General features: G+C 37.6%; 1 protein-coding gene and 1 long non-coding RNA gene across 2 annotated transcripts in view; one reads left to right on the top strand and one right to left on the bottom strand.

Moving 5' to 3' along the window:
- Positions 1-20891, top strand: part of LOC122845648 (transmembrane protein 266-like) — a 41340-nt gene extending 20449 nt beyond the window's left edge. Inside the window, exons 6-13 of the mRNA XM_044141961.1 lie at positions 7179-7333; positions 8613-8686; positions 9305-9361; positions 10168-10306; positions 13694-13809; positions 15344-15539; positions 18300-18362; positions 19287-20891. Of these exons, the coding sequence (XP_043997896.1) occupies positions 7179-7333; positions 8613-8686; positions 9305-9361; positions 10168-10306; positions 13694-13809; positions 15344-15539; positions 18300-18362; positions 19287-19921 (1435 nt within the window). The 3' untranslated portion in view covers positions 19922-20891. The remainder of the gene's footprint in view (positions 1-7178; positions 7334-8612; positions 8687-9304; positions 9362-10167; positions 10307-13693; positions 13810-15343; positions 15540-18299; positions 18363-19286) is intronic.
- LOC122845688 lies at positions 19645-25035 on the bottom strand. The gene is made up of 3 exons (XR_006373108.1): positions 24855-25035; positions 24469-24626; positions 19645-19729 (listed from the first exon to the last, which is right to left on the bottom strand). It is a non-coding gene; the product is annotated as an uncharacterized LOC122845688 (long non-coding RNA).
- Positions 25036-26115: the final 1080 nt, after the last annotated feature.

The following is a 26115-nucleotide window of genomic DNA, read 5'->3' as shown; positions in this document are numbered from 1 at the left end:
GCACACGACCGCTGTGTTGCCAAACAGAATGTTCCCATCAGGAGCAAAGTGGGCGACATTGTGGGAGGTGGTTGTTTTAGGTAGCATCAGGGGGCAGCTGCAGTGTTAGCGGTTTTGGCGCCATGGTAAGTGGAGTGTAGTTATTATTAGAGTTGGGCCTATCCATCTTCCTGTCTAGCAAAAACCCTGGAAGGACCAAGGTGGCGTGGGCTTGTATTCAGCACTTTCATGTTCGCCCACACACCCCTTAGTTGTCAAGCTGCTTCTGGTTTTTGCTCTGTTTTTTTTCTCGCTCTCTCTAATTTTCCATTGCTTGTCTGGTAAAGAGATTTTTGGTTTTGATTTTCACAGATATATCTCTCTGACCTGCTCCCATTAGGCATCCCCCTATTCTTGCCCTTAATGCTCAACAGCGCTCTGCATGTTCTCCATTACTACATCCATTAACCCTTAACACCTCAACATACCTGTCCTCATCTGTGAATGTAAGCTGCTTGAACCATGCTAACGTCCAGTTCCAGAGGATTAACAGAAGACAAAAAAACAACAATCCTTGTCTTACTTGTTTTTACATTTTCCCCTACTTTAATATTTTGTCTCAGGGACAACAGTAACTCAAACCTGCATTTGTGTCTGAAACTGGTACTTCATTTGTTGCACATAATTTGCACCTCTGCTATTGAAATCTTGGTTTTAACCTTCACAGCTTTAAAGTGATACTTACTCTCTTATGTTCTTGATTGATGTAGCATCGACTCATCTCATTATTGGAAGTAATCTAATCAGAATATTTTAATGGCTGTTTCAGGACACCAATCTTTCCAAACAGTAGCCTCCAGACTTTGATATGCACCATCTTTATTTTTGTGCCAGTTGGACTGTGGAGGTTTTAACAAGCAGCTGAAGATATTTTGCATCCAATAAGCTTTTGTCTGAACTTGAGCTTTCATGAATGTTTGTTTTGGTTTGTTCTTCTGTATTTTTTGTTGTTGCATACTTTATTGGGATCCATTACGTGAAGCAATCTGGGGCCTTTTGTTTGTGGAACCAGCTATTTAAATGACTTTTTACTTAGTTTACAAGTCAACCCTAGCGATGTGTACAGATGATGAAACTTTTGCAACACATGCTTTGTGGTCGAGCAGACAGTAGAGGCTGGAAGGTATAAATAATGTGGTCTTTCTCAGATTTTTTCCCCCCTTTTTGTTGGGAGCTTCATTATTAATATTTATTGTCCAATATACCCAGTGTCTTCCTCTTCACACGTTCAAAGCATCTCTTTACTACTCTAAGCAGTCCTGATTAGTCAGTACTTTACAGAACCAACATTTGACGCTGTTACAGATTCAAATCTTTTGGGTTTTGTCTTTCGGAGTTTTGCAGATAAACGGACAAGACATTTTGCTCATTCTTCTTTGCAAAATAACTAAAATTCTGTGAGGTCAAATGAAAAACTCTGTAAATCAACTGTAAGTCTAAACCAAACCTGTGATCATATTCAAAATGTAAAATAAGTGATATGATCAGCAAGACTGTCTTACTGTCTGAAAACGGGATTTGGATAACAAAATATTCACTATGTAATTTTGTTTAATTTTCTTTTCAAGTTGCCATATTGGCTGATTAAACCACCTTGTGCCATTGATTGAAATTACAACTTAACACCTGAGCAGTGGAGTGATGTCACATCCCATCCCAGTGATGGGTGTGTGGCTGCCAGACGCTGAGACAGAAGCATATGTTGTTGGTATGACTGGTCCAAATGTGCAAGGAGTCCATGGTTAGGTACCAGCACCAGATGGTTTATCTAAATTTGTTGTAAGCAACAGGAAAAAACAAGTCCTCCTATCGTGTACCACCTACCAGCTTTTGTGCCAAAGGTCCAAACTTGTATATCGGAAATAACAACGCATAATTTTGTGAAGAAATTGGCTCTGTGGCGCAATATTTTGAACATTACTCACACTATGACACGAGAAGAGACCTACTCCTAAAATAGCTCTACCAACCAAATAGCATCTCACCTCAAAGACTGTCCATATTTAAATTATAAGAATGCATGGAGTAAAGTCCACCCATATTTATGTACATCTAGAGTAAGAAATATTGCATTCTCACAGAAAAAAGCTGTTTGTGTTACTCAGATTGTGCAACAAAATAAAGCTAATATAGAAATTAAATTAAATTAAATTAAATTAAATAGCAAATCATGACAACCTGGTGGCATCTTTAATGTAAAAAACCCCCAAAAACTAAGTAAATAATCTGTTGTCCCACTAGCTCCACAAAAATAGGTCCGGGGTGTCACAGAAGGTGGTATTCATCCTTGTTTCTATTAAGCTAGGCCTGACATGTGGGTAGATATTTATTCTAAACAACCAAAGTTTTAAATTGTGTTTAGAATCCTACCTGAGAGGATAATGGCAATGCGTTGCAAAATGTAGGTTTAATTTGCTCCCATCAACATGACTTAATGTGTGTGTTTTGTATCTACATGTACAGTACAGACCAAAGGTTTGGACACAACGTGTCACAGTTGGACACAGTTGTGTCCAAACTTTTGGTCTGTACTGTATTTAGTGAAACTTGTACATGGAAATATGCAGAAATGAGGTAAATAGCCAGTAAAAAAAACTGTTGCAAAACATGCAGCTGATGTCTCTTAATGTACTGCATGCCTTATTTTATTAAAAAATAAAACAGTAGAATGTTAAAATCCTCCTTTTCAGAGTAATGCTCTCTCAAAGGGCTCTCACCTGGCTGAGCCAATTTGTTCTGGTTTAATTAGAGTGCAGAACCTCTCTCGGAGTCTGACCTGCCTTCCTGTTATCTTCTCGAGTCCTCTGCCACAGGGACTGTTACAGGCCCGTCTAGTAGAGAGACAGCCTTAGACAAATCTTTACTATTCAGTTATATATTGCAAGTTTCTTTTATTGAGAGTATGTTTTTTTCCCTCTGCAAATACTTTTTATTTAGTTATCCTTTAAAATTCATACTAAATTTACTCAAGTCAAATTCCCGAAACATCAGATACCACCTTCTTTTGTAAGCGTATTCAGATCAGTGCTTGCTGTGAATGTCTGGAAATATATCAGTATCAGTTAGGTACACAGACATAGATTATAAAATAGATTCATATGTGTACGATAAATACAGATGCAAGGAACAGCTTTCTGTGAACTTTAGATTAGTTTAATCTGAAGCAGTGTAATCTGATGGAACATTTGTCCTGTATTCAGTCAACTTTCAGTCATGTAATTTGGTTTTAGTCAGTTGGTCACACATCAGTTTGTTTTTTGGGGGGTTTTCTGGACCTGGTAAGATTCATACATTACAAATGTTCACAATCTGAGGGACAAAACAGCAAGATGTTCTGAAAATGAGGATAGAAATTATGTCAGTGTTTTATTAGTCCATATACAGTAATTTGCCAACAATTTTTGTTCTTCAATCCAAATGATGATGTGCTCCAGTCAGTTTCTTAGCCACATACGTATAAAATCCAGCACCTCTGATTCTACAAATATTTGTTAACAAATAGGTGGCTTTCAGATCTGCTAAGTGAATTGTAAAATTATAGAATGCCAACTGTACAGTGAGTCCGGTCATAATTTCCTTGCTACTCAATGTTCCACAGTGAACTGTTATTGGAGTTTTAGTGAAGTGGAAGTGATTGGTGACAACTGCAATTCAAACAGAAAGTGGTAAATCACATAAATCCCATAGTTTAGTTAGTGAATTTTAAAGTGCAGTGTATGCAGGCTGCCTACTTTTTGCAAAATTACTACAAACTTCATGTAGCCTTCAGTTTAGCTTAGTAATAGCTTGTAGACAACTTTGTGAAATGGCTTTTTTATGGACAATCCAAGCCTTACATCACCAAGGGCAATAAATAGCATCAAATGCAGTGGTGCAAAGCACTCCACCACTGGACACCAAAGCAATGTAGTTGTGTTATCTGGACTGATGAATTATTCTAATGGACGACTCAACCTGATCATTGGAGTATGGGTTTGGCAGTTGCCAGCAGAACAAGATGAGCCCAAATGCAATATTTCAAGTGTAATGTTTGGTAAAAATGGCCGATATGCTGAAACATCGTAGGAACCGTTTGGTAATGTACCCTCTTGTTCAGATATACCTCAGTGGAATGGAAACTAGGATTTAGGCTTTAAGACCAACATCAGTGTCTGACCTTACAAATACACTTCTGGAAGAATAGTCAAATATTCCCTGAAACACACTCCTAAAGTTTTCTAGGTCAAGCAAATAGTTTTGTAATATGGTATAGAAAAAAAGAGTAAAGATAAAATGGTGGAATGTTTTGCTGTCTTTTTAAAAAAGAGATTAAAATCAAAGAAATAGTTGTTCTTGTACAGCTTATTATCTGAACTCATATCCTCAACATCACAGCATATCTTAAATTTGGAGGGAAAAAAAGCATACAACAGCTTAATGGATGATATTTTTCTATTTAAAGGTTGTCTGATGATGAAAACAGCTGATAGAAAAGCTGTGCAACACCAAAGTCATGCTGCTGTCGTAAGTGCTAACTGATGATGATATTTCACAAGCTACAGAAGGATCCCAGAGGATGATAAACACGAAACACAGAACCAGCTAGACTAACTTAACTAAACCTAAATGTTATTCCAAACTAATCAATGAAAATCCAAATTTACATTGTTTTAAATGACTGCATGTTGGAGTATAAATGTGTTTTCTTTGCTGGTGTTACATTTCTCAATCGTTTATTGCAAAAACAATGTTTTGTTCATCTCTTTTACCTCTTCTAAAAGTTGCAGTCATCAACTATTTAAAACTCCTCAGGTAATTGCCCATTGAAGATAAAATAAAGCAACCTTTGCATACAAGACAATGGCAACATTTGCTCTAATATTTATCTATATCATGTACCTACAATCATAACAAATAGCTCCTCATTCTTGAAAACGAGTTTGTGTTTTGTTTTATGCAAATTCTGCCAAAACTGTTCTGTATAAAGAGATACTAAGAAAAGCCAGAAAAACAAATTTCATCCATCCATCCAAATTCTGTACATCCTTGTCCCTAGCGGGTCGGGAGCGGTGCTGGTGCCCATCTCCAGCGTACGTTTCGGGCCAGAGGCGGAGTTCACCCTGGACAGGTCACCAGTCTGTCGCAGGAAAAAACAAATTTGTCTCCACAAAACAATATTAGTGATGCTTTGATGGCAATGTGGTCAAAACCTGGCTTAAAAGTGGACACTTAAATTTATTCAGGGAAGGCTGTGGGTAATATTAACATTTATTTGAATATAAGCATCTTTTAGGATCAAATGCTAACTAGCAGCCCAGGCAGGAGTGACTTTAGTTAGAGATCTTCAAATTATAATAATAATTTTAAAGTCCATCCCATAAATAAAAGCGAAAAACCTCAAGATTAAATCAAGGATAATAAAAAAATAGAAAGAAAAATCTTTCACCTATGGCCTCAGTGCACAGTGTTGATGGTTCTGTTCTTGATTTATAAACAGGCTCTGTAAAATAACCCAGAAAATAGATTTATACCACAACCCTGCTTTAGGTTGTTAGTTGCTACTTGCTGTGCTTTAAAGTGATCAATGGATCTATCAAAGCTGTAGGAGACAGTAACCTTTATAAAGTTCTGTGAGGACCGTATTTCATTTTTATCACTTCCTCTTCCTCCAGAGTTTTATAGTTGTAGCCTTTTTCTGCCTTCCAGCAGTGGTATGAAGCATTAACTTGATAAAAGGCAAAGACCATGATGGGCTTTCAATCAGACGGTGAAATCTGACTGAACCATAACTTATGGAAAAGCCTGCTTTTTCAAACTTGTATTTTTAATAGTTTATTTTTTGTAAAATAAAAAAGATTTTACAAAATAGCTATATGTTGGATGTGCTATAGTCAAGATTGAGCACTTTACAACGACACCTACAATTGTATTGAGTGGTTGCAAACTAAATATTGTCTTTAGAAAAAACTTTAGAAAAAATATCCAGTCTTCAACTATTTCTTGATTTTGACTATTACTTTATATTTTATTGTAAAAAAAAAAAAAATTCTTTTTAAATTGATTAATTTATTTAATTCCATTAATTTTAAACCCTGCAGCATCTGAGATGTCTTTAAACATTGCTTTCCAGATTAAACGAAGTGCTTTAATAGTTATAATGTTATACTGAATGAAATGTTCACATTCCTCCATGATATGTGGTGTAAAATCATTTCTGAGGCTGCAGCCATTTTGCCACCATTGCAGCTCATATTAGCACCATGCCAAGGAATGAAGACATGATCAGAGGAGGGAAATGCTCTGCCAAAGTCTGCCTCATCCATGCCAGACCATGGGGAGATGGGAAAGGTAGTGGGCAGAGCCAACTTTCCATTCCAGCTGGAAAGCTGGAAAAGAGGCATTGTTTTTCTCAGCTCCGGCTGTCAGCCTTTGTAGCTGATATGTACGAGTCAGTGGAAACAATTTACTATTTCAGAACAGGATTCAGACACTTTAATAATTTAATGTTTGCATAATCACCATATCTATCGTCACCCAGTGATCACATTTCTGTTTTCAGTTTTTAAAATGTGTCTGATAATAATCGGAAAGCAAGTTCCCTTTAAAAAAAATTCACACATCAGTTTCTCCTTCTTCTATATAATACAGTCAGTCTTCTGTTTTGAGGCACTATTTGTGTGAAGCAGAAAACTCTTCCTTCTCAGCATTATCCCCTACAGGGACTTCCTTCATTGCCACGTAAAAAGAAGCTCATCAGTATTCTGGTCACAGCGCTGATAGTGAAAATAGTGGTTCACAGAGCCTCACTGTCCCTCTCTCTGTCTCTGACCGCCGTTCACTCTGACTGTCAACCCCAAACCTCGCCTGAATTTGAACAAACATCACCTTTCAAGACTGGAAACTGACGCCCTCTTTTGTTCATGTTTGGAACTACAAGCAAAGCACCTAAAACGTCGAGTTGGTGGTATGGGTGGATGCTAATAAGAGTAAATAATGTAATTCTTGCTTTTTTTAAGATAATGTGTAATATTTTATGTTTAATCTGTGTCTGACTGATTTACAATCTCTGTTTTGTATTCAAATTGCTCAAAAAAATGTGAAATGCTGGTGATTTTTTAAAGTTTTTACTTGCCCACCACCCATCTTTCCATTTCTCGTAGGTCCAACTGGCTGAAGCCTTGCTGTGGGCGTCGAGTGGCTCTGTGGCAGGTCTGCCTCTTCAGTGCTGGCTTCAACTGTGTGCTGGTGGCCTGTGTTATTCTGGTGGTGCTTTTTCTGTCTTTGGAGTTGCTCATAGACACCAAACTCTTACAATGTAAGAATTTGATTTGTCCCGTTTTGCTCTATAAATTTCTGTCTTGCTGTGGAAAAATTTGCTACTTTAATCATTATTTGTCATTATTTACTCAACTTCTGGTTTCCTGCACATTCATCTTTTAGAAAGCACTATTTAAAACAAAGAGAAAACAGATGCCCTTATTTTCATAATTATTTCATAATTTCATTTTGCTGCATTTACACAGTCTTTCAGCAGGTATCACTTATCCATGAATATCTGGAAAATGTCTTGCTCTTTGAACAGAAAACAATTGCAAAAACACCTAAAGGTAATGATGGAAAATTAATGTCCAGTAATATACACAACTAAAATAAAAGAGATCAGAACCCTCAAAGTAAAACTGAATGTGGTTTATGTCTTTGCTCTTGGTACTTCTAATTTAATTTAGTTTTATTTTATTTTATTTTCCATCCATCCACAGTCTTTACTAATTATCTTTGCCTTACCAGCTCCAGCCAGCCATTTATTTTGTATTTTGTTTTGGTTTTGGGATTGATCACACATTTGGTACCAGTTGGACTAATCTCTGGGATGCTAACTTCCTGGGAGTTCATACTTTCATATTCTCATTGGAAGAGATTAATTAATTAAATCTTGGAACTACCATCTTCTGGGCTTTTCTGAACTCTTTGAGGGAGTTGTATTGTATGTAAACTTCTAACTTTAAAGACAGAAATAAAAAATAAATAAATAAGTAAATACAAAATTTGTAATTCTGAATTACATAAAGCACAAAACATTTTGACTAATTCCATATCAAACAGTGAATATAAAGCGTTGTTATGTATCTTAGTTTAAGTAACTGGTTTCAGTGGTATGTCACCAATTTTGAGTTTATGGTCTGTCTGTCACAGCAGAGCTGGATGCTGAATTATTGTGATGTAGACTCATGAAGGGAGGTGATAATGAACAAAGTCTATTGTCAGTGGCTTCCAGCATATCTCTATTGATTACTGGCCAGCATCCAGGCCTGACCAGAGTCTTAAAGGACAGACTGTTGGATTTCAGTCTCTCTAAATCTATTGTAATTTCATTTAAGTCCACTGCCACTCCAGCAAGACAAAGAGAAGAATGTAGTGGGCTGTGAGGTGTGATCAGTCCTGCAAGTTAGTAGATGAGTTCTCAGATGATAAATAGGCATTTTTTTGTTTATTTTAAACTTCTTCAGGGATGCATCAATTGTGTTTCAAAATTGATTGCAGTGTCATGGCTTCTTTACAGCTAAAATCTTTTCTCCTGATTCCTCATTCTTCAGTTTCCAATGCGTTTCAATTCGCCACCATTATCCACTGGATCAGCCTTATCATCCTGTCGCTTTTCTTTTCAGAGGTAAGACACATCTTAATCACAGTAATACCTTATTTTTCATTTGATTGCAGCAAAAACTGTCTTTATGCAGTAATCTGTGTGTTCAGACAGTTAAACTTGCTTAACATTAAGCGTGCTTAAGGGCCTGTCATCAACAATGCAAGCAAGTTATTATCTGAAGAAAGAAGAGGCTCAAGATGCTGAAGTTTAACCCAGTGGAACCTAAAACAAAATTTATGAACAGGATGTTTATTGTGTATGAAATTCAAAAAATATCAAGTTATAATTTTTTGTGATTTCCAGATTGTTTTTTTCTCTGCAGATATCCTGATGCTGAATGTTTTCCACTGGCAGAATATTATTATTGTCTATGTTGTTTGACAGATCTAGTAATTTTAGATTAATACAACTAAATCTTAATTAATTTAATCACCTTCCAATACTTTTGTCTAATTTTTATTCGTTTCATTTGGTAATAACATACATTTAGAAATTAATGCAGGCAAAATCTCACAAAAGTTGCTTGGTGTGATGCCAACTCAAAAAGACTGCGAAGATGAAAAGGACTTTTGAGACACGCCAGCATTGCCTGTGGCTTATCTATTTTAAACTTTCTCTTTGTCTTTTTGTCTCCATCAGACTGTCTTCAGAATTGTAGTGCTTGGGATCTGGGATTACATCGAAAACAAAGTGGAGGTCAGTACTGGTTCACCAGCAAAATCTTTGCCGCATGTTACAATGGTGTGCTTTCTTTTTACAAAGCATCTTTCTTTTATTTTACCAACCCATTATTTTTATTTCATCAAAAACTAACAAAACTCCCCAAAAGCTACACAAACACAAACAAGGACTGTGCTCCTTGATGTTGGATAGAGTTCACCAGAGGTCTCCAATTCTCTGTAAATTCCTCTTCTTGTCCTCTAGCTACGTAGATCAGATACTTTGTAACACCCATTGTACCTTCCAAAATAACCCAAGCACAGTCACAATGCACATACTCTCAGTGGGATTTATATCTGGACTTTGAATTATCACTCGAAATGTCTGCTGTGAAGAAGATCACATCACGATCATACTGTCTTACTCTGAGTTGTGAAACTTGTGATAACCGCAGTTCACGGTTTAATTCTGTCAACAGAGAGAAATTGAGAAGAAAGAGGACATAAATTATATACAAGTTTACTTTTTACCCTCATTAAGAGAGTCATGTATATTCTCTGCCAAGTTTCTGCTTTACTGAATCTATGCCATTGCTAGCTATTGTTACATAAAGCCCATGTACTTGTATAGCTCCTGCAAACTTAGCACACTTTTTAACTCCACCAATATGTGCATCAAGTTCTTTTCTGACACCCTGCTACATTACACAAACACACACCATATATTGGCATTCCATATATGCCAATATATGGTATGTTACTTACTTGTATTACTCATACAAGTAAGTAACTTTGGTTTTATTTTTTTAATAATTGTAAATATGTTTGTGTTTACATCCCCAGGTGTTTGATGGTGCTGTCATTGTGCTTTCTCTGGCCCCAATGGTGGCCTCCACAGTGGCCAATGGGCCCAGCAGCCCCTGGGACGCCATCAGCCTCATCATCACCCTGCGCATTTGGAGGGTCAAGAGGATCATTGACGGTGAGAGAGAAATAAAAACATATCTAATAATGATTCGTCTTGTAAAGAAACTAAGTAATTTCTGAAATCACAATGATCACAACAGAAAATTAGCTGATTTTTCTAATAATCTTGTTCTTCCCATCGATATACAAACTATTTGCAGTTCAGGGCCGTACAACTATTGATCATCATTCAGAGTAAATTGCTGCCTCTCTGCTCTGACTCAGATCGATTTGAAGAGTTTGGTTAAGTAGATTCAAAGAAAGTGTATTGAATGTAATTGTTGTCCTAGCTATGTTAATGCATCTCGGTTCGATCCATGTTCAGAGGTCACCCTTACAGCAGGTCTCTGACTGCATACAGGAATGGCTGGGCACAAAACAGAGCTGACTGCAGCTTGTTCATGTTCATGTTTATCAAGGATGGCAACAGGTACCATGACCATGTCACATTTGTATTTCTTATTTTATCAGGGTTTTTTTTTGTCATTCTTTGAGTATTTCTCTCATATCCATAACTTAAATTACCTGCCTTTAATCCAGGTATTAAAATTTTAATGAGGACAAAGTCATTATCTAAGTGATACTATTTTAATCCATAATTTAAGCAGATTTACGAATGGGAAACAGAGCCAGCAAGATATTGTGTTTTAACATACAGCTGCTGCTGGAATAAACCTATTTTTCTGCTGCTCACTTCAAGCTGAGTGATATTTTTTTGTTTACTCAGTGGTAAAACACATCAGTAATCCACAAAAACGCTCAAGCTACTACAGCAGGTGGTCTGTCTGAGTAACTTGACATATTAGGCGACAGCAGTTTGAAGATAATGGAAATGCAGAGGAACGAGCTGTTACTCACTTCTGTGCAGCTGAAAAACTGGGATTTATTAGCTGTGTCAGATGGGAAATATCACCCGCTTAAAATAGAAGAGGATGCGTGCCTAAAAACACCCAGAACAAAGTAGTGTTCTATCTGAAAAGTGAAAAACTCAGCTAACTTTGTAGCTACATTGTCAGCTCATCCAAATGACTCTTGGATGAGTTCCTCACCCTGTCTCTAGGGCATTTCTAGCATCTCATATCCAGAATCTCCTTTTCTTGGTGAGGATACATATCTTATGGTTGAGGGTTGCAGCCTAGACTCTCCTATTTACAGGTCTGAACTTAAAAGTAAAATCACCTTTGATCTTCACTACTCTCCATAGACTAACATTAGCTATGGTATGAGGTTGTTTGTCAGGAAATTATTTACTTTCTTCAGCAAATTAATACTATCCCAGTGACACATAACACTATTTACATGGATAATATTAATATTAATTAATGGTAAAATAGAAAATGTAATCAGGTCAGACCTGTCACTCTCTGGAAACACTGGAGCATTTTAAAATGAATATTGTTGATAAAAATTATAAACTGCTAAGAGTTTGCTTTATAAGTAGAAACAGAAAGACAATTTCTTCAAACAAAAAAGGAGAAATAGCTATATACTGGCAATCACATAATTAAAATAATGTTCACAAAGGCAACATTACTATATTCAATATATTCTGGGTTTTTTTCTATAAACAAGCTCTATGCTAGTTACCAAATGTGACTAGCATATAACTAGTCACATTTGACCAGCTAGTCACATTACGTTTTACGCCTTGTTTTACGTTTCAGACGGGAGTCTGTGATTTTAGCTTATTTTTCAGTGGCTTGTACATCCAGTCAAACATCCAATGAGGCGAGTTAACAGAGCGGAGCAGGACAATGTGTTGGCCTCTTTCACTTTTACGAGAATCCTTTGTGGTGTAAATTACACTTGCAAGTGTCTGCTGCACAAAAGCTGCCATCACTGCTGAGATTTGCACACATGCAGACGCTCACACAAACAGAAACGCAGTATAAACATGCGGCTCACTCTGACGCATGCGTCTACAGAAATATGTCACATTTTGTGTCCAGACAGCAAGCTTCTGCTTGAGATTGTGTGCCTGTTTGAAGTCTGACTGAACTGACCCCTTGTGACGTCTCCTCCTTTTGTTATGTGAGCGTACTAACATGACTATAAATAGGCATGAAGAAGCATGTGGTGTTGGCTGTGAGCTTTGCTTTGCTTTTACTTTGGAAAAGAAAAGCAATGGTTCATTTTCATGCCAGCATACTTGAAAAGCAGGAACCAACAGATTAAAAGACCTGAGTTCAATTGTAAGTTGCTAGGTTTAACATTTCAAGTCAGAATATATAATGTTACCATGTCTGATGTCATGCGGCTAAGTTACAACTGTGAAAACAGGAAGGTGTGAAATAGTTTGTCCGGCAACTGGGATGCCAACAGGTATGCAGATTTATTCTCATCACGTTTGTTTAAGCAGATTACCATTCAAAATCACCCCATAAATAAACAGATATGGTATATGGTATGAGTTTATACTTTTGCATTCTATAACTCTCGCTACTCCTTGATCTTTTCCACATTTTGTCAACAACAACTTCACACACAGATGAACTCTGTTCAGTAACTGGATAATTTCAGAAGGTATTTGGTTACATCTGATTTTTCTAAAGAGAGCTTTTTAAATATGCCTGCTACACTTTAAAGTGTGTTATTTGTAAAAAAAGAAAAAAAACCAGAAAGAAAAGAAATTAAACCATTTATTATTTTCTTCCTTTTTCATAGTTTTTTGCTACTTTGTTTAAGTCTTGCATAAAATCTCAATAAAATAAATGGAAACTTGTGGTTCTAATTAAATTTTGACTAAAATCAGATGCACACATAAAACTTCTGTCCAGGCGTTGTGGGCTGACATGGCTTAAAATGAGCCCACACACGTTTGGATGACAAAATTCACGTCTTTTATTTTATTTTTCAGATTTCTTTTTCCACATCAAACCATTCCAGAAATACAAATCGGTTGAAACAAAAAGTTGAGCCTGATTTATTTGCATCAAACATGTTGCATCAAACACAAAACTGTTGGCAAACTAGTGATGTTTCCAAAACCATGTAACACTTCTGTCCATAAGGATTTTTGTGACTCTTGTCAGAAAATACTTTATTTTGGCTATGTCTTATAAGAGTGTACTTAAAATTTATTTAAGCTTTAAATAAATGTTATGTCAGGATGAGGAGCTCTTTTCTTTTTTAGCACCTTGGTGTATTCATTCAGTGAGGTTATAATATTACTATTAAACCCTGGTGGTAGTCTATGTGATGATGGACATCTTGGGAGTGAAGGACTAATTGTCCAGCCACACTGACCTCTGACCTTTAAATAGTCCTGATAAGATACAGGACTTTTATAGAAAAGTAACTGATGTGTCTGAATACTATGCATCAAAAACCAGTCCCAACATGTTAGGCTGTTTAAATTCTTTCCATTTTTATTCTTTTCCCTGTCCTCCTTCTCCATTTTTAGCTTATGTCCTGCAAGTCAAAGTTGAGATGGAACTGGAGATCCAGCAGTGTGAGAAGACGAAGGCTGTGAGGGAAGAGCAGCTGGAGCGTCTCACTCAGATCTGTCAGGAGCAGGCTGTAAGTCCTAGTCCAGAAAAAAAACCCTCAAAGGCACTTTTTTGACACTTGTGCACAAAAGTAGAGGTCAGTATGTACATAAGATCTCAGAAACTGTCTTTGAGGTTGATTCTGCTTTACATTCTGCAATATTTTGGCAGAAAAGGTTGTTCTGTCAAACAAGTAGACTTTAACGTTGTTAAAAGTTGTTTTGTAGAAGTTATTCTGTTATCTTTTAAAATAATTTCTGCTCATGAAATGTTCCGTGATACAAAAAAATCATAGAAAACTTTTACAATACTTACAAAAATGATGGTGCATTTCTAGTGGTAAAAAGAGAAAGACGACATCCAGACCAGACCAACAAAATATTGGACATATATAGCACAACATAATGTCATATTTGTCAAAGTATATCCTAAAAATCAGTAACAATTGTACCTAATGCCAGGACATTAAACACACAAACACAATAACTTTAGATTTTGTACTCCATTTTCCAACTGGTAAAGTGTCAGAAATATTTTCTGTCATCAGTCTCACCAAACTTTTTGGATTATTTATTTGTTATTAGGTATTCCTCTACATAAAGCTGTCTTTTTTAATTTAGTAGAATTAAAAAATATATATATATGCATCCTTACAGAGTCATTCTATTTTATTACACACATGTATGCATTCTCTAAAAAAATTAAAGAAGTTAGTTTAATTTTCTATCATTTCAAGTTGTTTAAGATAAAATAAGTTAACTTCTGAAAATATTTGTATATAAAATTCAACGTTTCTAAAAGTTTCTAAATTCTGTTCTTTACATGGCAAATGTTGTGTTGTTGGAGAAGGTTATGTAAAATAGCCATGTATACATGAAACAAGAAAGATTACTAAAAACAAAGAGAGTTTCAGTGATTTTGTTTTGCTATGGTTTTACTTTTTGGGGTTTTTTGGAGGTCTTGAGGGATTAGCGAGGGAGAGTCGCACAGAAGGCAATAAATTGCATGAGAATTAGCAAACAAACAAATCAATAAAACCTCTTGGTGGCGCCACTTATCGTCACCTCATGTTTATGGGCGTCATGGCCTTCCACCACCAGAGGGCAGCAGTAATTCACAAACAAGTTGACACTGCCAGTAGATTTCATCTCCGTCCCTTAGAGGTGAAACCAAACAGATGAGCTGTGCTGGAAAATAAAGACAATCACAAATGTCATTTAAAATCTTGTGTGCATTCCAAAGAGCAACTTAATTTTGCGCATATTTGGGTTTTTGATCGGCCTTTGACATAAGGCTGATGTCATAGCGATCTAAATCAGTCTGTCTGTATGGTTAAGTATATTTTTCATTCTCAGTAAGCTTTTTTCCATCTTTCCTTGTTTTCTCTCTTTCTTCCCATTACATTTACTGTTTGTCTCTTTCTTTTTTTCTTGTTTTCTATTCCTGTCATTTCGCTCATGATTCTCCGTTTGTTCAAAAATCCCCCGAATCTTATTCTAAACCTTCCTTTTTCTCACTTTATATTCATTCACATGCACATCCTTGCACCTCTGTATCATTTTCAGTTTGAAATCCGGCAGCTGCGGGCACATCTGGCTCAGCAGGACCTGGACCTCACTGCAGAGCGTGAAGCAGCTATGCAGATCCACCACGCGTGGGGCAAGCAGGGCAGGAGCTTCCAGGTCGTGGAAGGTTTGACGCCTGGGGAGTCCGATGATGAGGGCGGGCAGAGAAACCCCCGGGAGCCACATGCTAATACAGGTTCGACTCTGGAAGCTATGCATTTATGGTCTGAGTCAAAGCTGAATGTACAAAAAATGTTTTTTTTTGTTGTTTTTTTCCCCCATAATTATTAAAACTGTCTCTTTGTTGCAACAGTATAGTATGAAACAGATAATCTGTGAAAAAAATCAAGCTCTTCTTCGTCCTCCCATTGCTGCTATTTCGGTCATAAAGTATGTACATAAATATATGAAACAAAAAGACTGTAATGAGGTAACATCAGGTGAACTGGGTGCTGGAGTCGTGTACAGTTAATCTGGAGCAGTAGCCCTGGAGCAGCTTGGAGGCCAAACTCTTAGCCCCTTCATGCTTACACACAACTGCCATCAGACTGCAGGCACTCTGGGATTAATGTGAGGGCAAAAAAGCTTTTAGGATCCAGAGAATCCATGTGAAAAAACAAGCATGTTCTCCAACATTGTGTCACACTGCCGGGGCTTCATCACGCCCTAACCATCTGTTTTACTGACCCATTATGACCAGCCGAGCTGAGCCAGGACAGGTCACTTGGGCCAGTTCAGGTACAGAGTGCTCTGCGCATTGGGCCTTGTTTGGAGCAAGTGGGCTCCTGTCAGCAGCAGCCCCCCACCTGCAAACCACGACAGGCGCTGAGGAGGACCCACAGATACCACAATTTTACCCCGAGGGCATAGTGGGAAATCTGGCTGAGAGAAACAAGCAAGGCTTTTTGCAGAAACATGGTCACTGGGACAAGCACTGAGGTCACAGAGGCTAACGTCAAGTCAGATGAGCTCAAATCCAGTTAAATTTATTTGTATTCCTCAACAGCTCTACCTGTTTGACCTGCAGGGTGCCACCAAACTATCAGGGAATCTCCCAAAAACAGCGGATCTCACAGGAGATTCTTTTTTAAGTGCCTGAAAGTACAAAACCATGTTGATTTAAACACAGTTTGGTAACAAATTTTCTTTTGTGGTAATGGTCATTGTTACATCATGACCACATTGTTAAACATCTAACTGGAATAAGAAATGTCCTTGAGGTATGAATTAACAACAGTCAGTGGCTTGTTAAATTAGGATATGTGAACTAATTAAGTAAATTTAATTTGTAGTTTTCCCACAGGTGCACTCCTTAGCAAAGAGAGAGAACTGCAGACAAAAACACCTCAATGTATCAGAATATGGGATATTTACAAAAATTAAACTAATATAATCTTCGGCACACATATTTCAAGACTTTATTTCTTAACTTTGACTATCTGTCAGATTGGTTTTACTATGCACTTATGTATTTCAATTAGATCTGGTTTGCTTTGTCATTTCTGCCTCAGTAGTTGTAGCTGTTTAAATACACAGAATTAAACAGAAGCTGAATTGAATCAATAATTTTCTCAGAAAACAAGCACACCAAAGGAGTTTTAGGAAGATTCACAAGGTGTGGACAACATAGGACGATTGATAAAAATTAAATTGAACAGACATTTAATGTTTAGAAATTAATTTACTTCAGGATTTGCAGGAAAAAACAGAAAATCACTCTGTGTGCACTTAATCTTTATGAATTACATATTTGGAATTTGATTTCTGAAATAAATGGACCTCTTAATGGTATTCCTTTTTAGATGGATGTGCTTGTATCTGTATGACAAAGCCCTACAAAATACACAACAATATAACTATTGATGTTTTAAACAAGCTTACATATCAACTTCTATGGACTAATAAAAGGCTTCCTTTTTCTGGCTTTGGAGAATAATTGTCTTAACAATGAAATTCACAGTTTAGACTTAAACTCAGCAGACCCGGCGCTGCCAGTTCTCTGGTGCCACCATCGTATGACAACCTGGTAAGTTGAGTGTCACACACAGAAGAGGAAAACCTTTTACGTATGCCGGATAGCTCATTCTTTCTCTCTCTCATGCTTTATTAATTGTAGAGTGATTGTCTCAGTCTTGTTTTAGTGACTGCAATGCTTCCTCTCCAGGGGTGGCTCAGGGATTAATATTTTAGACAGAAAAATAAATGAAACTATCCATCAGAGTCTGCTGCATGTCCCGGGGGACAGCGGCTAGCACTCAGGGTACTCTGGCTTCGCACTCAGCCAGCGGACAGTGAGCTCAAGACCAATCAAGCGAGTAGAAGAGCACAGCGGATGGCAGCCGTTTGCCATGCATGCAGAGGCCAGCTAGGCTGGAGGGATCAGCGCTTGAACAAAGAGCTTCTGGTCTCCCAGCCCCTGCCCCACCCCGATGTGTCCCAGTTTATTCATGGCGCACTAAGGTGCAGCTAATGTACCTAGCAGCAGCATGTGCATGATCCTGACCGCCTGTCTATAAAGCATCTGTGGCCTGGGGCACAGTCCTCCCTGTCAATATTGTGTTGTAAACATAAGATATAAATGCCAATTGGACTTGTTTGTGCTGTGATTACTGAAATAGACCCAACGTGTTGACGGAAAACTATGAAAATGATTAAAAATGTAAATATTTAATGCTTTGAATAAGTTTGTAACTGTAACCAAAATTACAGTTCCCTGTATACCACAGAGATACTAACCTTTTACCAGTGAACAGTTTTTAGAACCATTGTGCTAAAACTATATCTGGTAAGTGCTGGATATGTGTGAGTGGAAATATCTTTAACTTATATTTTACTTCCATTGAGTGGTTGTTATTCTTGTCCAGTAAGAAGTTGTGAAGGCGGAAAGAAGGAATCAATGCCACTTTAAGATAGTAATAAAGTCATTTGTTTCTTATTGTCCATTTCTTTAACTCAGATGTAGTGGTGCGCGATGACATGAACAACTACATTAGCCAATACTACAGTGAGCCCAGCAGCGGTAAGTGACTATTACAGAAGACATATTAGTTCTCATCCAGCACCCTGTCTTCTTTTCAAAATATTTGACAAAAATTTTAAAAGTGTGCCATGCACACCCATAAGTAAAATCCCGTTTAAACAATTGTGTAGTTATGTCACCTACTTGGTAAACAACAGTCCAGTGGTGTGTAATTGAATTGCAGTATAAATGCAGATGTTCTATGAAGGGCTCAGATGTTTGTTAGAGGACAGAAGGGAACAAACAAAATCACCTGAACAAGAAAGTGGAACAGATGCTCCTCTAGTTTTCTGTAAGTGAAGAAGTTGCAGTCCAACAATTTTACAAATCTCTGTTAATTTTGGCTTTATTAACAAAAAAATACATGTTAGAAATAATAATCTCTCAGCTCTTTTCAACTAACTGATTTAAAAGCCCTTCACCTTATTGTTATCTATGGACTGTTTGGAGCAATGGACAGGAAAAGTAGAGTTAATGAAAATCTCAGTTTGCGTTTTATGTGTTTGAACACTTCTGCATCTCTCAGACATTGTAAGGCCCTGTGTGGTTTTAGATCTGTGAAAGGTGCTACATTAATAAAGTTGGTTAAATAAAATACATTTTACTGCTTTGCAGACAAAAAAAAGACATACAAAAAAGAGAGAAGCAAGGTTTCAATTCAGTTTATTTATATAGTGCTAACTCTTTACAATGTCGTCTCAAGGTACTTTACAAAAAAATCTTTTCAATCTAATCACATATACATTCCAATTGGTCCTATTTATCAGTATGCTCAATTGGCTATTCTAATAGGTTAAAAAGTTTCTATCTAAGGAAATCCAGCAGATTGTCATGTGTTTTATAAAGTTTTAGAATGAACTGGCTAACTTATATTTATGATAATTTCTTCATCTACATGTTGCTTTTTTCCAAATCTTTATCAAGATCCTGGAGCATCTGGCATAGGGGCCCGGGTCATCACCACGGCAGCCATTGACGTCCACCTTCCTAACAGCACCAACTCCGTCCAGTCCAATCCAAAGCTTGCCATGCAGCGGGTCGGCAGCGCTGTGAGCAACGCTTCCACCAGCATATCACAGTCCAGCGGCAGCCTGACTGTCCAGCCTCCCAGCCTGAGCAGCCACACCCCGGGTTCATCGTTGACAGACTGCAGCAGCAGCGCAGCACACGACGCCAGCCTGACCTCGCATCGATGCTGCCCCGCTTCCTTCTCAGGCCAGGACCCCTGCAGGGACTCCAGTGCTGTGGTGCAGGAGCTGCTCTCCTCCCTCTCAGAAGACTCTTGCCTCGCTCAGAAGGGCCTGGCGGTGGACCCCATCAACCTTAAGCTTCCCAGCCCCACCGGCTCGGAAAACGGCAGCCCCGAGCTGGACAAGAGAATAAACCTGTTCAATTGCAGGAACCAGGAGGAGAGGCGAGGCCGGGGCAGAGGGTGTGTCCTGCTGCAGACCAAGCCACTGATCCACCTGCAGGGCAGCACCACTGAGCCGTCTCTGGAGGAGAAGTACAGACTTCTGGGCGCAGCCGACTCACCTCTGGGGCACATGCCTGACACTTAAGCTACATTTACACAGAAACTGAAGCTTTTCATTTACTTTTTACTGCCATCCTGTTTGGCACACGTCTAACCTTTTCTGATAGGTCAATCCTCTTGAGAGGAGCCACATTAGAGTCAAAAAATGGGCTTTATCTTTTGCTTGTTAAAGCCAAGCCTATTCAAACTTAGCTTGAGTTGCAGCTTCCAGCTAACTCTGATGTTGTTTCGAAATAAAAAAAAACAAAATGAAAGTTTTTCGTCAAGGCCCTTTGTAAGTCTACTCAGTCTCATCAGTTTTCTTTTAATGGTTTTTTGAATTTAAAAAAAGTACCCAGGAATAGCACAACAGAGCCTAAAATACCATGGTCACAGGGAATCTAATGTGTCCTTGGACACATTCATTATCAGGAATTCTCACTTTGCAGTGGTCAGAAATGCACTGAACTTCACAAGAAATAAAACCAGCAAAGGGTCACTCAAGCCTATACTGAACAAAAAAAAAATGCTGAAGAAATTTCAAGCAGTTGAACAAATGTTTGCAATTGCATTTTCTTTTTTTTTTTGTTTTCTTCTGTTTGTACTATTAATTGTAAATGTTGCTCAAGCTGTTCAAATAGTTACAGGGTATGCAAGACAGGATGGACTTTTCAAACAGCCAATTGTTTTTGCCTTTGACTTTTTGCTTTCCATTTGTTTGATTTTGGAACCCATGGACCAGGAATGAAAGCTGTCTCATTGGCTTTTTGTCTTTGCAGAAATCTTAGCGAGGGGAACGAAACTAAAAGTTACCTGAATGGTCTCTTCACACGAAACTAGACCAGAGTGCTTGTAGCATGAACCTTTAAACGAGACGTGCCAGAAATGGTGATCAAATTCTTTGCACTTTAACGTTTACTGACATTTTTGTAACCTTGATACGAACAAAATTGTTGCCAATTGCAGGTGTTGTTCTTTGAAGGAAAACAGCAACAAAATAAAAGTTCTTATTTCCTTATCTGCTCTTAGATCTGTCTGACTCCTCAAAATCTGCAGACACTCAACGCTGCACCGCATCACCCACACAGCCTCTCAGCATCATCTTCTTTATTGCACGCGGTTCTGAAATTGCTAAATTATTTAAGGTTATTAACATTAGACCTGTCACAACAGCGCCTAATTGGTGAAGCCAATGGGACAGAGCCGTGACAAGAATCATCTTCTCCTTAATTATTGTCTCATATCATTAATTCAGAAGATAAACTGCTGTACCATTTTGCTTCTTGTCACATGTTTACAAGTATCCAGAGATTTTTTTTTAATTCTTAATATCTACAGGTATGTTGTAAAAAACGTTCCAAATTTTCTTTACTGTTAATTTCAAGGATTATGACTTACAGCTAATGAAAATCCCAAATTCAATTTCTCATAAAAATTATTTTAAATGCAGAAATATAGATTCAGATAGCTTCATTAATTCCAATGGACAATTTACTTTTAGACTGCCAGTTCATGCAGTCACCTCTAACATGGATCCACAAGCAAAAATCCTTAATCATGTCAGCTCTGGAATATCTGTACATGTAGTTTACAGTATATGCACTGAAGTCATGGAGGCAGTCAGCCTCCCTGTGTTAAAGAAACCCAGGTTATTACTGGCTCCTGGTAAATCTTCTGTCTTTTTTTCTCCTCTTAACAGTAACCCATTGGTTTTCTGTATGATGCATTTTCTACACAATTTGCTTTTATCTTTGGTTTTGGACAATCAAGCATGAGCCCTGCCTTTATTCTCCTTTGCCCTGATAAGGTCTAACATGGTCTCAGATATTTCAGGAGTGGCTTAAACAAAAGGAATATGAAATAGCCAATGTCCTTACTGGTTTTAGAAGTAGACTGAATCTTTCCTTCCACTCAATTTTTCATTAACACTCTTCCACACAGGACTCTGCCAACAGCCAGACTGTCAAGACAGCAAAGCATGTTATGTTTTGGAATAAAAATATTTTTCAATTGGTTCTAAGCTTTTAAAATTGGTGGCCTTACATTACTGACATGAGGAAGTAAAAATCTGCATTATATTTTAAATTTGGTTAAAATTCTGGATTAGCATGTTAAAAAAACAAGGGTTGAATTTAGGTTTTTGTCCAGAGTATGTGCAAACCATTCGATAATTTGGCTTACAAAGACAACAAGCCACATCGGCTGTCATGGTGTCAGTAAATAAATAATGATCTGCTTGGCTGTTGATCCACACAAAGGAATCCTGTTGAACATGGGTGCCAAACTCTGGCTCGTGCTCTGTGTCTCACAGCTGCCATTGCATTAATGCCTGAAGGGAAAGTGGGCTGTCTCTGAGCTAAGTCATCCATCCATGTAAGAAAGGAGATAAATCAGACAGTTTCACCCTGAGCCACACAGACAGGACGTTATTTGCCACAAAGGGTGCTAATGCAGCACTGCTTCCACAGTAAAAAAAAAAACCCAAACAAATAAACAAAGTTAGCAAATGTCTTTACTTCCAGTTTATCCATTTGGTTTATAATGACTGTAGACTATCTGGCAGTTGGATCCAAGTGTTCAGTTTTGACAGAAAAGGACACCCACACAAATCTTTAGGAGCAACTCCAAGGAGTAAATTGCTTTTGGGACCTCTCCAGTAAAATTAGAGGTGCAGTGCCTGTCACTCTGACTGGAAGAAAGTGAATTAAGATTGACCATTAGATTCTTAATAATTCAAATGTTTTAATAAGGGCTCAGAGGGAGTCAACTTGATAGCATTAACATTACATGATCACTGTTTTAATTTTGATTAGTTGAGGGACACTAATGACCTACAAGTTTAGGTTTTTATTCTCTAACTTGAGAATAAGGCCTAAGTACAAATAAGTAAAAGATTACTGTTACAGGGTTTTGATAAATGAGTTCCCAAAATCTAAAAAGAGAAGTCATTATATAATAAAACAACTTATGTTCTTCTCTTAAGTGGTGAATTATCTTCTTGAATCACAAAACTATTAATATTTTTAGAATACGGAAAGTTGTTTTTTTTCAGGTCAGAGCACTGTGTTTCTTGTTTTTGCTTTGATGGTCATGCAATCTATACATGTAAAGATAAACAGTTTTTATTCTAAATTTTACAAATATAGGTGTTAGAAAACAGTTAGAAATAAATGTTTTCGCAAAATCATATAAGAGTTTCTGATTTATGTCAGAAACACCACTGGTCTTGTTCGTATGTGTAATTTTAAATGTCAGTAGTGCTGTGCTTAAAATCTCTGCTGAGATTTTAAGCACAGCATATTGGCACCAAACAGCAGGGTGTTCCGTATATAAGAAAAGCCTAATTGAGACCAAACAGATGTGGGGTATATGACTGCATCTCTGCTTCATTCTGACAGATTCAGAACACATCTCACACAAGACATTCCTCCAACGGGCTCTAACGCAGGAGAAAAATACAAATAAATTATACATGACTTTTTAAAAAGCTTCTCAGGTTCTCTTTTTGAAACATTCTTCTTAAGTGGAAAAAAAGTCGCTCTAGAGACTGTTGTCATAGCTACAGAGGACTTTTCTTTTTCCGCATTTCTTTAAAACAGTTTTCATTTGTGTCCCCTCAGACGTGTTTTCTCTTCATGAGTAGAAGTGGGTCAGCTTAAAAAAATGAAATAAAGGAGAACTAGAAACACAGAGTGACCAAACTAAATCACTTCACTCCTCTGGGAGGACATTATTAATTATTTAGTCAGTTTGTTCTCTAAACTTCACAAAAAACAAAAAAGGTCTGAAACAAGAGCATGAATCTGATTTGACTGCCCACATTTTTCCCAGTTTAAAAGGCAAACAACAACCAACTTACATCTTTAATGGCTTCTGCATAATCAGACAAGAAGTAGACGAAGCTAATTAGTCAGGTGACAAACATGATAACACAACTGACTTATTCCCATAGTTAAAGGAATACTATATGCACCATTAAGATAGCACATTTAATTTGGATAGCCAAATTAAATCTTTGGTTATCCAAACCTTGTTGCCAACACATGTTTTTCTCTTTTTAGTGCAGAATAATCAAATTCAGCTCTGACTAGTCTATGTGTTTCATATTTTAAGCTACAGATGACTAAAAGTTGTCCAGATTTCATAAGAAAAGTGAAATTCTTTAGTCAGAGCAAACAGAAACCAACTTCGTTATCCTTGGTCTTCTTAAAGTGCATACGTTATTTGTCTGACCAAAACTACATGTTACCCTCTCCCAATGGGCTCACAGCAGGAGAAAACAAGGTAAAAGTCATGCCGTACTTAATGGTTTGTCACCCTGGGCAGTAAACCCTATTGTTCATAATAAAATACCTGAAAAAGACTGTAAATAACCCCATAAATGTTTTATTACTTCCTTTCTAGCTTCCTGCATCAGCTAGGTGTGCTGCAGTGCTATCAAGCTAGCCTCTATGCACAAACAAAACTAATCAAAAGTAGAATACATGTAAAACACTTCATTCAAAAAAAGAAGGAAATGCGAATACAGCAAATGCTGTATTAGATGTCTTGTTGTAGTTTTTCACTTGCCAAATGATTTTCTGTGTAACACACCAGGTATTTAGCAGTATCTGTTTTCATGGGGGTTGTTTTGGCCTTCTTAATCTTGTAGTCTTCAGCTTAGCCTCGGCTAAATCACAATCACTGTCCTGGCCAGAGCTCAGGGTGTCTGCTGGCGCGTGCTGGGGCCCTGGAACATTTCCATCTGGTCCCTGGGGAGTCACACATCAATTGCTCTCAGCTAAATGCACTCACATATGAATATTTCAGTACAATTTAATGTTTCAGCTACAGCCCCAAAGGAGCAGAGCATCAATTTGTGAACACAGTTCTCCTGGAGTTAAAAGCCAGGCCGAATAATACAGTATGAAAGGCGCTGTCAATCTAGAGTGGGAAAAAAAAAAAAAATCACTCAAGGGGGAGAAAGAAAGCCCTCTTACCTTCAGCATCAGGCTGCTCACAAACAGTTTTTTAACGTTTCCTCTGGAAAGATGAAGCAGACTGAAGCAGCAGCAGGCAGACGCTGCTTCACCGCAGTCTGCAGTTGACTTTTCAGACCAGGTCTGTTTCCCCGCAGCTCTGGCTGACTGCCATTTGGTCTCAACATGCACCAACCAGCACACAGCTGGTGAGCAGGTCAGGGAGTTGTGCACCTGCTGTCCTGTTGATAAAATGCCCCAAAGTGATGCTGAAACCTCTTCCAGGTGTGAGAACATGAGTGCCTCACAAAACAAGCAGGTCACAAGACAAATCAGGTTCATCAGCTGGTCAGTAAACAGCAGAGAGCGTACTACATTAATCCCCATAATTGACCGCCATTAGGACAAACCGCTTGTGTTATTTAGAATAATTAAACATTTCTTGTCAAAAAGGTTAAATGAGCCATATAATTTACCTAACACTGCTCCTATGTAAGATCCCAAACTATCATGTCAAACATGGAGGCCAAATTTTAGAGGATCAAAAATCAGAAATGTTTGTTCAAAATCAAAAATACTTTATTGATCCCAAAGGGAAATTAAATGTTGTTGTAACACATTAATTCAAAGTCTCCTTGTACACGGTGATGGCTGTTGGCAAGAAAGATCTCTTGTAGCTGTTTGTATTACAGTGAATTTGAAGAAGCCTCTGACTGAAGAAACTCTGCCAAACCATCAGACAAGCACCAACATTGTGCCTGTCAGTGTGATGCTCAATTTCTGGAAATCTGTGTTTGTTTTATGAGCGATGTTACAGGACATAGGCATTTCATGTGTCAATCCAGTTCAGAAAATATTTCATCTAATTCATCTTTAATTTGTGAATGTATATTTTGCTTGGAAATAACATTAACATGTTGGAGAGACCAAACCAGATTTCTGAATTGGATATTTTATGCTGCAAATTGAGTGAAGGACGGTGGTACATGCAAGGGAAGTTTTTTAACCTCAACTTTTGATAGAACATCAAAATACCAGTGGAAAAATAATCAAAATTATAAGAAGGATTTAATGGTTCTAATGCAAATAAACATTTTTAGGGTATAGATATCTTTTGCAACATACTAATTTTACCATGCAATAAAACATTTACATCGTTTTATTATCTTAGCAGCAATGTCTGTCTCATTTTCTACAAACAAAAAAGCCCTTTAGGCTGACTGAAAACAATCTTACATCTAATCTACCAGGGGAAAGACAAATATTGACCCTGCCTGCAATT

Source organism: Gambusia affinis, linkage group LG02 (genome assembly GCF_019740435.1).
Source record: "Gambusia affinis linkage group LG02, SWU_Gaff_1.0, whole genome shotgun sequence".
Lineage (NCBI taxonomy): Eukaryota > Metazoa > Chordata > Actinopteri > Cyprinodontiformes > Poeciliidae > Gambusia > Gambusia affinis.
This window is presented reverse-complemented; position numbering and strand designations above follow the sequence as displayed.